Source organism: Malurus melanocephalus, unplaced genomic scaffold (genome assembly GCF_030028575.1).
Source record: "Malurus melanocephalus ecotype Western Australia unplaced genomic scaffold, MMel_1.1 scaffold_676, whole genome shotgun sequence".
NCBI classification, from domain to species: domain Eukaryota; kingdom Metazoa; phylum Chordata; class Aves; order Passeriformes; family Maluridae; genus Malurus; species Malurus melanocephalus.
Genome location: NW_026623908.1, coordinates 26003 through 42619, shown reverse-complemented (window position 1 = coordinate 42619; position 16617 = coordinate 26003). Strand labels below are relative to the sequence as shown.

Here is a 16617-nt window from a genome sequence, read left to right as displayed (position 1 = left end):
ACCAACAATTGATGAATATTTGAGATTCTTCAATTGACTGAGACCTCACCCAGSCACCTGTCTGTCCTCACACAGAGTTAACTTCCAGTGGTCTCACAAACTCTGCAGCTTGATCCAGCTCTGCTAAAACCACATGATCCAACCACACAAAACATCGCATCAGCTCCTCTGGAATAATTAAAAAAATTCACAGCTTTCACATGGAATGGCAAATTAGAATCCCAGAATTGCTAAARGAAGACAAGACCTGTAAGATCATCAAATCCAGCCATCAACCAGTTCACCATGTCCTCCAGTGCCACATCCACGTGTTTTTTGAACACTTCCAAGGATGGGGACTCCACCACTGCCCCAGGCATTTTTCCAATGCTTTAAAACCCTTTCCATGAAGGAATTTTAATCTCCAATCTAAACCTCCCCTGAACAAATTATGGCCATTTCCTCTCATYCTGCAAATGTCAGAACAGTGCCTGGAAGGATATGCAGATAAAAGCTCTTCCAAACTTTTTTTTTGTGGAAAAAAAATCCAAAAATTACCTACCCTGAAGAGGAATGGGAGGTGTGGGGTGGACCAGGGGAAACAGGGAAGGGGCCAAACAGAAATATGCTTTCAATAAATCCTACTTGATTTGCCATYAGGATGTGGCCTCTGAGCAGTTACTCCTGCTTTACACAAACCTCCCCTGCCCCTTGGTATAACTGTGAGGCCTTCTCTGTTAATTTTAGCAAAGCTTGTCAAAATGAATTCAGAAATTGCTGTTAATTAARGTGAACTTCCAATCCATGATGACTAACACAGCTGGAAGTTTAACTCCTGTTTTTACCTTGGTATGACACCACACTTTGCCACTAGATTATTTTACTATATTTAAATTATTTTACAACATTTATTTTGTCAGATCTTACTTTTACCATACAGTTTGGGAAGACCTGAATTCCAGCTGCTTCCATGAGTTTTTACACCCTTCATAAACACAATGTTCAGTCCCGACATAATCAGAATTTAACTCCCAAAAAGCTGCAGAGAAGCACTGAAAAAAATTACTTATCTAGATAATGGATTTCAAYTCTTTTAGAATGCTTAATTCAAATGAACACACAACACAGGAATGAAATTAAAAGATTTAAAGGAAATAATAATGCAGGTGGAGAATAAAAAGGAAGCTTTGTTCTTGCATTGGAATGTATTAGATCTTGCAATTTGCATATACAAATAATTCAGCCACATTCACCGGCATTAAAAACACGGCAAGATCAAATTAGAAACGTAATAAAAGAAAATAATAATAGCTGAGACTGTATAATACATACATATATTATAAAGATTTGACAAATTAAATACATTTTGGTTATACAGAAAAGTTTCCGTAACTTTACATGAAAAAATGGGACGGAGGGGAACGCAAACATTTCCAAAGACTGAGCACAGCGTGGTCAGGCTCGTTTGAAAAGTTTAAAAAACTGATACATAAAAATAGCCTAAAAAACACTGCTAATTACAGTATGCATTCTTCATTAAGGCCCAGGTCAGCCAAGCACTTAAGGGATCGCTTCCCACGGGATCCACGGCATTCCCATGGATTTTGGGATAAAATGTGAGGAAGCGAACGCTTAAATGCTGAGGTGAGCTGGGACCTGTCTGAACACATGAACAGTCCAAGTCACACAGTGACCAAAACCACAGGCGGATCAGAAGGAGCCTTCCAATCCAACATCTGGTGTTTCAAAGGAATTCCATGCAAYGGAAGGAGACTTGAAGGACAATTCCTACCCACCAGGACACTCCCCAGAGCAGTGCTGAGCACACACCATGACTGGGAAGGGAGCTTTTCAAATTCCCCAAAAATCCTTATGGATACAGCTGTGAATTCTGAATTCTGCTTTGGGTTTCTTTTTGCTCCTTGATATCTGAATATGGTCATCAACTAAAATCTGAGTGCTCACTGAGGATTTGGGGTTCCAGCTGAACTCCACCCTACTCCTGGGTGTACCTGGAGCCCTTTAGTGAACCCCGTGGGCTGTTGGAGTTGTGCTCCAGCACATCCCACACCCAACACCCCTGCACTGAGATGGACTTCAGGGACAACTCACCCCAAGGTTTTACCTCAGGGACCCACAAATCTGCCCAACACACAAAATATTTTTATTTAAATAAGGGCTAAATGGCCAGACAGATCCTGATGTCTGGATCAGAAAATGGGAATTCCTTTGTGTTTTCCAACCTCTGGGAGTTTCTYTGCACTGAGATGTTCAGGAGACAATTCAGCCCCATTTCTTTCCTAAGAGATCCAAAACCCTGACAGATTATTATTCAATTGTGGGCTAGATGGTCGGAAAGATCCTCACATCAGGATCAGAAAAWGTGAATTCCTTTGCGTTTTTTCCCAACCCCTGGGAGTCTCCCTGCMCTGAGATGTTCAGGAGACAACTCAACCCCAGAGACTCAAAAACCTGGGGATTTATTATTCAAATGTGGCCTAAGTGGCTGGAAAGATCCTGACATCASGATAAGAAAATGGAAATTGCTCTGCATTATTCTCCAACCTCTGGGAGTCTCCCTGTGCTGTAAATCACATTGACCCCTCACTGGATCACTCCCAGACTAAATTTATTTGGGCTCTTTCAGTTCAGACAGAATTTCAGGATCATGCCCTTCCTCACCTTCACTTTCATTTCCCCAACCCTGTGGCTCGAGTGTTTCTTCTCATAGAGACTCACAAGCAAGGTTTAGTCTTTTAAACAATCTTTTTTTCTTTTTTTTTTGTTTTTTTGTTTTTAAGTGCATAATTTACTGTACAAATAAATACAGGAGTGCAGCGATGGGAAGATGAGAAGCAGCCAATGGGAATGGGGTGCTCAGGAATTCCTACCCCAAACCTTTTCCAGCCAGGATGGAATGGAAGGAGAACTGTGGACACCTCCCCTTGTGCCCTTACACTGCTCCAAGGGATTTTTTGTGGGATGGGAATGGGATAAAATAGTGCAAGAACAGCAGGAGAAGCTCAGTTTTAGCTGCTTGTTTTAAATAAGGCTTTGTTGCATGGCAAAAGCCCGGCTGGACGAGACAGAACTATTGCATATTCGTTATGTTGTTAATTACAGAGTTGCCTCCTTTGTGCTCATTAAGTCATGGATGATTTCCAAAGAGTAGGAAAGATAAACTTTGTAATTATTCAACATTCGGGTGCCCTGTGAACTGGGGCATTTTCCACCCCCTGGTCAGGGCTGTAAAAAAGACTTTTATATTTTCTGTCATCAATTCTATTCTCAGCAGTACTTTCATTAAAAATATATCTCTGTACACAATCCTAAACCCTTCAAGAAAGGCAAGAGTTCTTTTTAGACAGCATTTATAGCAGGGTAAGAATCTGGAGGAACTTTTTGTACAATACTCAATCTTTCTGGCAGTAAACTGTTCATAAAATGYTTTTTTTYCCCAATTTTTACYGATATTCTTAATTATTCTGCTGAGTCAAATCAAGGAACAAGAATTCATCTCCTATTTTAAAGAAGTGGGAAATTATGCACATGTTTAGAGTGAAGTCTTAACTCCATTTCTGGCCTTTCTCTTCGAGCAGACAAGTCCAGGTACTGCAAAATATACTCTTCAAATATGCAAAATACTCTAAAAATCACATTATTGCCTTTCTAAGTCRATTCAAACAATATTTGGGAAAAAAACAAACTGACTGGGCTTCAAAAGTTCTGTTAATTCCAAAATTCAAATCTGTATTTCTACTGATTCTATCTAATGGAAAATAAGACTCAAMATCCAAGTGCCATCAAAACCTGGAGGCTCTTCAAAACAGCCTTGAAAAAATAAATATCTATTTTCATGGTGAACATATTTTCCTGGTGAACAAAATATGTTTAAACATATACACTGTAATTCCCTTTTTTTTAGCATAAACTGTAACTCACCTGTCAAAAATGTCAAGAACTGGGAGATAACATCATCGAGAAATAATTTATAAGTGGCAAAATTCAAAGGAAAAAACTCTCAAGAATTAATTTCCCGTTATTTAGAATAAAAATTTCTATCCCATCTTACAGTGCTATACAGTATAGAACATTATACTTTGCTTTAGAAGATATTTATATTTAAGAAACAACTTTATACAGCAAATGCAACTTTTAGAGCCCACGCGACGTTGTATTTACAGTTAAGTCAACAATCCAAATGCCATGGAATAAATTAACATAATATACAACTATTTATACAGACAAATTAAAAAATAAGGCAGGATTCTCATTTGAAATTAGCATAATCTGAAAAGATGTCGATGAAATCTTGTACCACTCTGTAGCAGAATTCATACTGTTCCTGCAAAACAAGGAAAAGGGGTCAAAATGGAGGTTTGGTTACATGGAGAAAATCTGACTTTTGCAGATCCCAGGGATAAATTCAACATGTTCTGACTGGTACCAGTAGCTGAGCACTGTTCTGTTCTGATTTCTGTTTGTTATTTTAAATATTATTTTAAACAAAAACAATCTCTTTCTTTGGTCAGACTCAGGCTGATTGTTGCTCTTTGGTTAAATTGATTTCTTGAGCTTTTTCAGAGATGGTTCTTAAACTGAATCAGTTCTTAGACCTGGCTGCTCATACAAAACATCAGTAATTTCATAAAAAAGTCTCAAAAAACTTTTAAATGTTTATTCAATAGGAAAAAGCATCTGGGCTGAGCTTCACATGGAAGTTGTAGGGACTTGAAGGAAAACCTTAAGGATTTTAAACAAGTCAGAGACTTTTCCAAGGATTTCCACACCCGAGGCCAGGTTGGACGGGGTTTGGAGCACCCTGGGGTGGTGCAAGGTGTCCCTGCCATGGCAGGCGTGGCACTGGATGGGATTTAAGGTCCCTTCCATCCCAAACCATTCCATGATTCCAATTTATGCCCAGACACTTCAAGGTAACCAAGAACAACTGATAAAGAGCCTAAAAGGCATTTACTCAATATATTTMATCACCTACAACACTCAAAATATTTTGGTTTAACAGCCTTGCGTTCCTAAAAGACAGAGAACATTTATTTCTGCATTTTCCAAGSTGTATTTTCAGAAATGCTCTAAAACCCCCTGTAAAAACCCCGAYAATGCCTTCACACACACGGTCACCATCCACAATTTCAATCAACCTRCAAAACCACCTATTTTTTATCTCCCCCAGGAATATTTACAACCAGAACTGCCTCCCAAAGCCCCAAGGGGTGGAAAATCCCTTACCAGTGTTTGCACCATGTGTGGCCTTTGCAGCCTCAAGCTCTTCACAGCCTGGAACACGTCMAGGAGCCCCTCAGCCTTCACCCTCTCCAGGATATTGCTCAGTGCTATGAAAGTCCCCGTCCTCCCTGCGCCGGCGCTGCAAGGAAAACACAATTTGCTTGGCATAAACTGGGAGAAAAATGGGATGGAAGACCCTGGACTGTCTCACGATTGACTAAACCCCAAGGTGGGAGAAAGGGGGCTTTTGCTCAAAGGAGTCTGAGCCAGGTCAAGGTGGAAGGACTGCCAAGTTTCCAGCTCCTAGGCTGCTGAGAACAATGGATGTGAGCTACGGATGATCGCACCGTTCCTGAGGAGAACGGTACRGSCCGYAGCCCATGCTGTACACCTTAACAATAGACATTCTTTCCCCACCACCTGGCCGGCAACTCATGACTTGCAACCCCCCTCCTGGCCTGCAGCCACTTGCTTTGAAAAAGACTATAAAAAGTCTCCTCCGAAGAGACCACCCCGAGATCTCCCTACCAACTGACTGACGACCATCGTGGGACCTTGGAAGAACTCGTCAGCTGGTAGCTATACGACCCAATCTCTCTCTCTCCCTCTCTCTCTCTCTCTCTCTCGCTCTCTCTCACCCTCTTCTATCGCAAAATACCCAAATAAATTGGTCCTGATTATTTGAAGCATATACATTTGCCTTCTCGTTTTCTTTTGCACTCTGAGATTCCAAAAAGAACCTATCACGACCCCCGCTCAACTCAAGCGGATSGTGACACAGGGGTGTGGAATGGGCAAGATGAGGAGAGGGGAKGCTCACCTGCAGTGCACAGTGATGGGGTGGTTCCCTGTCTGCTGCTGCTGTTTCTGCACAGCCGCGATGAGGTCGATCATCCCCTTCCCCTCGGCGGGGATCCCGATCTCCGGCCACCCATGGAAGTGGAACTGCCTGACCAGCCTGCTTTGCTTCTCCTGGTTACTCTGCCAGCAGTAAAACACCACGTTCAGCCACTCAGTATTTCCAGGTGGAAACAAAATTCCTGCCTGGAACATCTGCAGTGTGAATTTTGTACTGCTATGGAGAGTATTTACAACTTGGTCCATAATGGATTTGAACTTATTTCCTACCTTAACATTCCATGATTCTATCCTGGTCCTGCAGACCTGGCAGGTCTGTTTCTAAATCCCTCACCCACTGATAATTCCCCTATAATTTTCCTTTGATTTGCTCYGGGATGCACTAAGGATACACTGGMAGTGWCCCAGGACAGTWTGGACAGGGTTTGGAGCACCCTGGGACAGTGGAAKTGTCCCTGACCATGGTATGGGTRGCACTGGATGGRCTTTAAGGTCCCTCCCAAYCCAAACCAGTCTGRAATTCTRTGAAAAATCCTGAATCAAATTTTCTTTGATAGATGTGTGGGAAACAGCAGAAAAATCTAGRAATAACAGCAACAACAAAACAGTTWAAAAAACCYYAARCCCACTCCCCATTTTAATGCACCACCTGTTTACTGACCAGAATTTTCAGGGCTTTAAGCAAAAATGTTTCCTATAAACTTCCTCTTAATGTCACCTGTTGATTAACCACATTTAGCTTTAGATAGGAATTCCAGAATTAAAGATACACAGCCAGATTTGGAAATGCCTTCCAATGGGAAAAAAAAAAAACAAAAAACCAGCTGGAATTTTAAAGAATTACCTGATTATACGTCACCAGGAAGTCCCTCACACTGATGGCATCCATCAGGCTGTCACTCTTGATTTCCACCGTGATCTCTCCGTGAGTCACAGAGCCCTCCGATGGCCAGTACTGGCAGCATTTTTCCTGCAAAATCCAGGGAATTGTGAACATTCCTTGATTTTTTCCATAGTTATCTACATTGTCATGAACGTCTGGTATCAGAAGTGGCATTCAGTGTAACAAGTGTGCTCTAAACAGTTTGTATTGCAAACACTCAGAACTAAAAATACCAATAAYAAAATATTTCTGTAATAGATATCATTAAGATGAAAAGGGCTCAGGAGGCCCAGATGGCAAATACTGCTTTAAAATATATTTTAGTATTTTATTTAGAGATATATTTGGAGTAGAATAATAAATGTAAGCCCTGAAAGCAAGGCAGTGTTGTTAAAAACCTCCCAAAACCACCAAGAAAAAGCTTTTCACAGCACTCTTGTTGCACCCAGAATCTTCAATCTGCAGAACAGGACTCGTTCATTAATTAATGATATATGAGGACAGGCTCAGAATGAGCCATGGGAGCTTTTACTGGGGAAAACGGGAAAAAAATTTACAGAAAAGTTTGTTCCCAAATCCCTGTCCCATGTCAGCCAAATCCCTTAACGCAAACTGGAGCTTCCAAAAATCACAATATTCCACAGTTTTTTTTGTGTTTCCTGACAATTCCAGCAAAAGCAGCGATGCTAACCCACACTAGATAGTGAAGCAAGTGCTCATTTTAGGAAAAGCAAAAAAAAAAAAATCTCGAATTGCTGGAATTTGTAGGCAAAAAACCCCAACTTTTCTCCAGAATTGATGCTGATGGTTGGCAGGTGGGAAGGGGAACTGTGRGTTGGYCACRTACCTGCTCCCTCTCCTGCACCTCGGTGAGCATCACGATGGTGTGGCAYTTCCACTCCCACACCATCCTCCAGAAATCCTCCACCGTGTGGGGCAGGGGGCCCTGGGTGGCGATGAAATAATCCTTCTGGCGATATCCCTGCGGGAAGAGAGCGGGATCAGGGAGGGGACAGGGCTGAGGGGCACTGGGACAGCACGGCTTCAGTGGGGGCTCCTCCCTGGGAATGAGAGGAAACAGCCTCAAGCTGCACCAGGGGAGGATGGAGCTGGATAGCGGGGAAAATTTCCTCCCAGAAAATGTTGTCCCTGCCCAGGGCAGCGATGAAGTCCCCATCCCTGCAGGGATTTAAAATCCAGGTGGATGTGGCACTTGGGGACACAGGGCAATGTGGCCTTGGCAGTGCTGGGGATGGTTTGACTCGATGGTCTGGATGTTTTCCAACCTCAGCAATTCTGTGATTCCAAAACCTGACCCAAACTCTCAATCCTGAGGTGAATTTTTCCAGACACAGCTGGAGGGATGAGATTCTGCAGGAGCAGGAAATGATTCCCAACAAGATTGAAACAACACCACCACTCAGCTTTTCCACAGAATTCACTTCTAACTCAAGGCTTGAGCTCCAGTTTTATTTCAAAGGATCACAGAATCGATTGGGTTGGAAAAGACCTTTTCTTTTGAAGATGAGTCCAAGGTGTGACCCAGCACCACCAAGGCTCTAAATGCCACATCCAACCTTTCTTTATTTCCACACAGATGTGACCTTCACTTCCTCAGCATCCCCAATCCTGTCACTGATGTGGTTTTACTGCTCCAGGACGTGATTAATTCCCATATTTAAATCAAAACAAGACACAACCCTGTGCTACTCAGCTTCCAGCAGGAAGCTGGGAAGAAAGTTTGGAATGAATCCAGCTCTGTGTGAGTAAACCCTGACTGCCAAACACTGGGACAGCCTTCCCCTGTGCTGAACACTGACTTTTCTGTTTCTCAGAAAAGCAAATATTTACAYCTGTTAACCTGAGCCAGATAATGGAACCACTGGCTGCTGCTTGTGCAGGTGATTTGTTTTGTCAGAATTTAATAAAAAGCTTTGTTTACACATCTAACCACGAGTTTAAATTACAGAGCCATTTCAACTAAAATTGGAAACACCGGATAAGAAATGCACCTGGAAAATTGCATTTCCTCCCTGCTTGTCTCCATCCTAAACCTGCTTTGGATCTCCCTTACTCAGCTATCCCTGAACTCACATCTCTGCTCACTGAAAAATTTCTATTTCTGAAAAAAACTCATGTTCTCTGCAAGCCAAGTCGATTGTGCCTCTTTAAAAAGACCCATCAACAATAGCTGATCTGGTTTGAAAAGGATCTGGTTTGAAGTTTAAAAGCATGAAAAGTTGTGTACATACATCTATGAAGGAAGCATTGATGTAGTCGGTGTACTCCTGCCCTCTCTTCATGGACAGAATCACTCTGTTAAAATCATCTGGAAAAACAAAAAGTCTGCTGTTACTCTGGAGGCCAGGCTTATTTCTGTCAGCTGCTCGTGGCAGAACAAATCCCCCCCAAATCTGTTCTCTGAAATGCTCATTTTCAGGTGCAAATGTTACAAACGTTACATTTTCAGGGGCAAACTGAGCAAGGAATGCCACAGAAAACAGGGTGCTTTAAAGTGAAACTGCCTTAACTGAGTTACTGAATTCAAAATCCTTGCTTGGAACTGATTTTAGGATGGTTTAGTAAAACCCAATTCACTGTTTTTTTCAGAGCTGCCACTTTCTAAGGGGAGCTGTGTTCTGAGGGGAGCTGGGCTGCTGCCAGCATCCTTGGGAAATGCAGGGATTGAAATCCTAGAGGTCCGAGGTCAGGCTCTTACAGGGGATAATCTGGATGACTCTGGCTTTCTTCATGTTGGCTGGGAGGTTGCCAGTCCTCATGTTCTCCTTCATGATCCGAACATTTGTCAGCTTCTGCAAGAAACCACAGGGGGGACTGAGAACTCACTGGGATGGGAGTGGGATCCCTCCTCACATCCTGCACCCCGTGGACAACGCAGGGAATTTATTGGGGTCAAAGCAGAACCACAGGGACCTGTCCCTTCACCAAAGCCACYTCACTGTCCTGGCTGTAAAAATGAAAAAAGAGTAACAGCCATAAAATCATGGGRTGGTTTGAGTTGGAGRGGGTTTTAAAGCTCATTGCATCTTTCCTGGTCCTCCAGTGCTTCAAATCCCAATGTCCAGCCTGGCCTTGGGCACTCAAAGGGATCCAGGGGCAGCCACAGCTTCTCTGGGCACCCTGTGCCAGGGCTGCCCACCCTACAGGGAACAATTCCTGCCCAAAACCCAATCTAATTTCCTTCCCTCGCATCAATACTGTTGATTTTTGCACTTGTTGCTCTATCATTAAACTTTTTTTACATCCCATTTTCCCCAGTTCCCAATTTCTGGTTAAATTAATCCCTCAAAGCAAAGCAAGAACTCCAGTTAACACTCAGATGTCATTTAATAGTTTAAATCTATGTAGAAAATAAATATTTTAGCATAACCAAAATCATTAAAGAATTCYAACTCTTCCCTCAGGGCACTGAAGTCATTTTAACAAGGATCACAGCCAGTGTGGTTTGCTAAATCTGGGCTTTCTCCACTGAACAGAAATGGATTTTTTGGGGTTTTTTTGAGTGTTTGCCTGATAATCTGGACACACAGCACAAACCCTGTAAATTCCCTGCAACTCTCCCTGCAGTCCATCCCCACAGAGTTAAGGATCCCACTGGGATGCAAATGAGGAGCTTCCAATCCAGTTTCCTCTTCCAGCATTATCTGATCTKGCAGCCAGCACCAGACCCAGACAATCACTCCACTTTTCCCTTACAAACAAACACAAAACATTTAGGGAAAGGTCCTGGAATRACCCAGCTCTGAATGAGCATTTAGGGCCAGGATGTTCAGCAGGGTCCCATTCACACCAACCACAAAATAAACAACTTCTTCCCTTTAATGCACCTTGATGGTTAAACTTTTATCCTTTTGGCAAAGATCCCCGTGCTTACTTTAAATTCCTCTTCCAGCCCTATTTTGACCAGGTTTGGGGCAGCGTTGTGGGATGTCTGCAGGTGTTTTTCCAGGGATGACACGTCCAGCTCCGTGTCACCGTAGAGGTAGTACTCGAGTAAGGCTTGGTAAATGAAGGAATATTGCATCTGCAAGGGACAGAGAGGCAGCTGAGCACACAGCAAAATGAGGGAGGGAAATCAGGAATTCTGGGACTGATTGAAAATCCCAGAATGGTTTGGGGTGGGAGGGACCTTAAAGCCCAGCTCATCCCACCCCTGCCATGGCAGGGACACCTCCCACTGTCCCAGGGTGTTCCCAATCCCAATGTCCAGCCTGGCCTTGGGCACTCAAAGGGATCCAGGGGCAGCCACAGCTTCTCTGGGGCTCCCCACCCTCCCAGGGAACAATTCCTGCCCAAAATCCCATCCATCCCTGCCCTCTGGCAGTTTAAAACTGCTGCTCCTTGCCTTGTCACTGCTTAGTCTACAATCTACTAATTATTATCAATAATAATTTAAAATTATTCAGCTAAAGCAGATTTTTTCCTGTGATATCACCCATATTCTGGGACATTCTGCTCTCAAATGAATGGGAAAACTTGGAACTTAAAATTTGATGTTTGATTGCGCGTCCTAAAATTGATGTTTGATTGCGCTCTTCTCTGCCTTTATCTTCTCCCCTCTCCCCCATCCTCTCACTGGGCTTTGATCATTTCCCAATCAGAGAATCCCARSATGGTTTGGGYYRGAAGGGACCTCAAAACGCACCCATTCCACCCCTGCCAGGGCGGGGACACCCCCAATTCCACCCAGCCCAGTGTGGAGCAGCACCCTGGGCTGGTGGAACTCAGCAGCATTTCCTTCTCCAGCCACGAGCAGTGGGAATTTTGGACAATTTCAGCTCACTCACATCAGTCTGAACCATCTGGGGCCGCTGGTTCCGGATCCTGCAGACAAATTCAAACACATCCACCCTGTGCTCAGCGTGCATCATGTCCATGATGGCATCGATGACGATGAAGGTGCCCGTGCGCCCCACGCCAGCGCTGTCAGAACAAACCCAAAAACTGCCATGGAACCCCCACATCTGCAGGAGCTGCTGCAGCACAGACCCCTGTGCTCACACTGCACTGAAAGAGTCGCTGAGAATATGAAATTTCACACAATCACTGAGTTTTAAGCGCTGATGGGCTTCTCTTTCCTTTTCCCAACAATTCAGCTGTGTCACATCCTGAGTTCAGAGCAAAGTTCAGTGTCACCTCTGTCCCCCTTCATTTCTGATGCACAACGGCCTCTCTGCGCTCTGCCAACCCTTTATATTCCAATCCCTGCAGCTTTTAATGAAATTATTTTCTATTTCCCTCTCTTTTGTCTTTATTTCTGCTGCTTAACCCAAGCACAGCATTTTCTGCTGCTGCCAAATGAAGCTCAAGCCCAGAATGAGCCTCCACACTCAGCACAGGGTTATAAAAACTTTCTCAGCTGAGACAACTCAAATCTACATTTGACAACTCAAAATCTGCTTTTCTTTCAACCATTTTATTTCTGCCACTGGGAGAGAAGGTGAAYCCCAGCAAGGCAAGAGCTGGATGGGAATGAAACAGCAAATGTGGCTTGGTGAGGATAAAACCCAGTCTGAGACCATCGAGTGCAGCTGTCCCACACATGTCCCCAAGTGCCACAGCCACAGGGCTTTTAATCCTCCTCACCCCTGTGGCCTGTCCTGATGCCTCACCACCCTTTCAGTGGAGAAATTTTCCTCATATCCATTCTAAACCTCCCCATTTTTCATTCTGACACAGACAGCAAAAAATAAGGGGTGTTATTAACATAAAAACTCAGCTCTTCCCAGATGATGACACCAGAATGATATTTTAAAAGACATTWAAAAAAATCCGTTTGATCATTGGTAATAATTCAAGACAAGATGACAATTTAATTATTCTTCTATTAATTTCTAGTTTCACTTTTCCCACACTGTCATCCCTGAACACTTTTGGTTATTTATATCCTCAATAGCCACGAGAGGGAGCGCCATGATTAGAAATGACAAAATTCCAGCGAATTTGAGCTTTTCCTTCCAGAGGAAAAGGGCATGGCATCCTGTGCTGCTCATTAGTGGCTCCCCTTTAACCTCTGGGCTGCACGGCCACAAACACCTCCAGGAACACGATAAAAACCTCTCCCCTTCCCTCACAAGCGCAAAAACACCAAGGAATTCTCAAAATTCTCTCAATTTAAAACCGTGAGGTTTTAAATAATACCAGAAAAAATGGTTTTTGCATAATAATTGCAGTGCAATTATTTCATGTTCCACATTTTACCAGCACTGACACCAAAGCCACGGGTCCCACTGTTCCAGAGGGATGGAGGGACCTTGGAGGTTCCTTCCCTCTCCCTTCCATCCTTCCATGCTGGCACCCTCATGTCCCAATGTCTCAATTCCCATTTTTCCTGCTCCTGGAAGCCACCTCTGACAGGAATCACCCCTCACCAGATCACATTTATCCCTTCCTGGCAGTTTCCACCCCTGAGCCCACCCTGAGCTGCCTCCYTTCCCTTTCCAGCCCTGAGATCCCCTTTTCCCACATCCTCATTCCCTCTCCCTGAGCTCAGATCAGCCCTGGATTCCATCCCTGCTAAAGCTGGTGCTGTCACCAAGCTGGGCTCATCTCCCTGCTTCTCTCCATCCTTAACCTGTGTTGGGGTGTTCCTTACTCAGCCATCCCTAAATGCCCCTTTCTCCTCACTGAAAAACTCCTATTTCTGAAAAAAATCCCTATTTCTAAAAAATCCCTATTTCTACAAACTCATGGAATGCAAGAATCAGCACAAAATCCTGCCACTCCCACTCCTCATTCCACTTCTTTATCTCCAAAGGCTGAATCAGCGCTTTCCTCACTTCCCAAAGATCCTGCTGCAGAGTTTTGGGGGCAGATTTTTCTGAAAGAGCCCTAAAAATGGATGGTTACTCACTGCTGATGGGCTTCCCTTTCCTTTTCCCAACAATTCAGCYGTGTCACATCCTGAACTCAGACGGAAGTTCGGTGTCACCTCTGTCCCCCTTCATTTCTGACACTGCACTGACACACAACRGCCTCTCTCAACCCTTTATATTCCAATCCCTGCAGCTTTTTATGAAATTATTTTCAATTTCCCTTTCTTTTGTCTTTATTTCTGCTGCTTAACCCAAGCACAGCATTTCCTGCTGCTGCCAAATGAAGCTCAAACCCAGAATGAGCCTCCACGCTCAGCACAGGGTTATAAAAACAGCGTGGCTTTCTCAGCTSAGACAACTCAAATCCACTTTTCCCATTTCAATGGTTTCCTTCAAACATTTTATTTCTGCCACCYRGGAGAGAAGGWGAATCCCAGCAAGGCAAGAGCTGGATGGAAATGAAACAGCAAATCTGATTTGGTCAGGACAAACACCCCCTTTTTCACCAGCACATATTTTCAGGAGTAAAAAGAGTCAAATACAGGAATTTACAGCATTTTTTCCCCTAAAAATGAGACTCAGACAGACAAAGCTGTTCTTCTTTCCCTCTAATTCTGCTAATTTTATTTTATTCTAACCTTGCAATGATAATTGCTCCTGAAAAAGCACTTCTTGCTTTTTTATAACAGTTGCTATAGAAGTTGCAGTTATTCTCTTCAAACTGTCTGGGAGTTTGGTTTTAGTTTCATTGAAGTTTTCAAGAGTTTAGCACCAGTCTTTGCCAGCAGGAAGTGCCCGTGTGAGTGCCCAAATTAATTCAGGATTGCTATGAAGTACATTTTTAAAATTGCAGCATTTAAGTCTCCTGAATGGCAGTCTTTCTTCCAAACTTTTTTGGTATTTCAGGGCTAATTTCCACCACAAACTGCAATCTGACTGTGGGAGAAGAGGGGGATGAATTCCCAGAGCAGCACTGAGTGRCAAAGGTCACAGATTTCTATCAGGACTCTGTTTTTTTTCTGACAAAGAACAGATTTCTACCAAACAATGGACATCRCTCATAAAAAAAACCCAAACAGCAAAACAACAACTTCTGTTTGAGGATTACACTGAGAGCAAAAAGCTTTGGGAATTTTTASCCTGAGCTCTCAAAAACTCAGCTTATTACTATTATTATTATTATAATGTATTAATAATATATATAAAATAGATATTTGAAATAAGTATGTGAATAAATAGATCTATACATATAAATATATAAAATACAGATTAAAAATATAAATATATGTATAAGTAACTCCAGGCCAAGCTACAAGAACGGCTTGAGGAGCACATAACATACCTACAATGAACCACAATTGGTCCAGCGTGGGCAGGATTCAAGGTTTTGACTTTTTTCAGGAATTTCAGCATCCCAATRGGTGTGAAAGGCACCCCAAAGTCTGGCCAGCTGGTGAAGTGGAGCTGTGTGACGAGCCTTGGAGCTTTGCACCCATCCTGGAGCTGTGGGAACACCAAATTTTAAATCTGACATCTCATTTTTTACTCAAAGATTAAAGAACAAACTTATTTGTGGTTATTTATGATTTTATTCCCTGCCAGACTCAGGGCCTGACTCAAGGATTTGAGGTTTATAGTGTGTGTAAAATATAAATATTAAGTAAAAATATCATATTATTGMTGCAGCTGTGCAGTGGGATAATCCCAGGATAAATGAAAAGAGGAAGACYTTTCCAAAGAGCTAAATATATCCAAATTCACTCATTTTTTATGTGTGATATTTCCCCAAAAGATCAGCTCCCTCTTGCTGTGTCCCCCCCTGGCTGTCACAAGGCACCATCTGCTGTGGCCCTTGGGGACAGAAATCCAGAACCTCTCACAATCCATGGATCTTAGCAGGCATTGGCTTCCCTAGGAGAGACACCTCACCTTTCTCCATTTCCAAACTGAATTCCCCCTGAGCAAACCCTGGAGATTTGACCCATGAAACCCTTCATTTCCCCCAAAACCCTGCATTTCCCCCAAAACCCTGCATTTCCCCTAAAACCCTTCATTTCCCCCAAAACCCTGCATTTCCCCAAAAACCCTGCATTTCCCCCCAAACCCTTCATTTCCCCCAAAACCCTGCACTTCCCCTAAAACCCTTCATTTCCCCCAAAACATTTCATTTCCCCTAAAACTCTTCATTTCCCCCAAAACCCTTGAGCAAACCCTGGATATTTGACCCATGAAACCCTTCATTTCCCCTAAAACCCTTCATTTCCCCCAAAACCCTTCATTTCCCCCAAAACCCTGCACTTCCCCCAAAAACCTTCATTTCCCCCAAAACCCTGCATTTCCCCCAAAACCCTGCATTTCCCCTAAAACCCTTCAATTCCTCCAAAACCCTGCATTTCCCCCAAAACCCTTCATTTCCCCCAAAACCCTTCATTTCGCCCAAATCCCTTCATTTCCCCCAAAACCCTTCACTTCCCCCAAAACCAAAGATTGCCCCGAAAACTCACCGCCTGCACGCAGAATTTTCGGATGGTGTAATCCACCAGCACGATGCAATCCTCCACTGACACCCTGATGTTCCCATAGGTCCAGCAGCCCTGGTCAGGCCAGTACTGGTGACATTTTTCCTTCACAAAAAAAAAAAGGGAATTTTAGAGGTCTGAGATTGTTTTCACTGCCGGGAGTTCTTGGGTTTTATTTGAAAAGAGGGAAGGTGAGCACGGCTGGGAATGTGCAGAGCTGCTCATGGGGTACAAAGCAACTGCAGCATCTGCTTCTTAAACTTAGGCAGCTTTGAAGGTGTTTTTGAACCTCATCAGC

General features: G+C 43.4%; 1 protein-coding gene across 1 annotated transcript in view; it reads right to left on the bottom strand.

Annotated features, from left to right (window-relative positions):
• Positions 1 to 1165: 1165 nt before the first annotated feature.
• The window catches only part of PTPRE (protein tyrosine phosphatase receptor type E), a 31006-nt gene continuing 15554 nt past the window's right edge, over positions 1166 to 16617 (bottom strand). Inside the window, 11 exon segments of the mRNA XM_057384024.1 lie at positions 1166 to 4324; positions 5227 to 5362; positions 6044 to 6204; positions 6926 to 7051; positions 7812 to 7946; positions 9217 to 9293; positions 9684 to 9777; positions 10860 to 11009; positions 11773 to 11908; positions 15143 to 15303; positions 16305 to 16471. Of these exon segments, the coding sequence (XP_057240007.1) occupies positions 4250 to 4324; positions 5227 to 5362; positions 6044 to 6204; positions 6926 to 7051; positions 7812 to 7946; positions 9217 to 9293; positions 9684 to 9777; positions 10860 to 11009; positions 11773 to 11908; positions 15143 to 15303; positions 16305 to 16471 (1418 nt within the window). The 3' untranslated portion in view covers positions 1166 to 4249.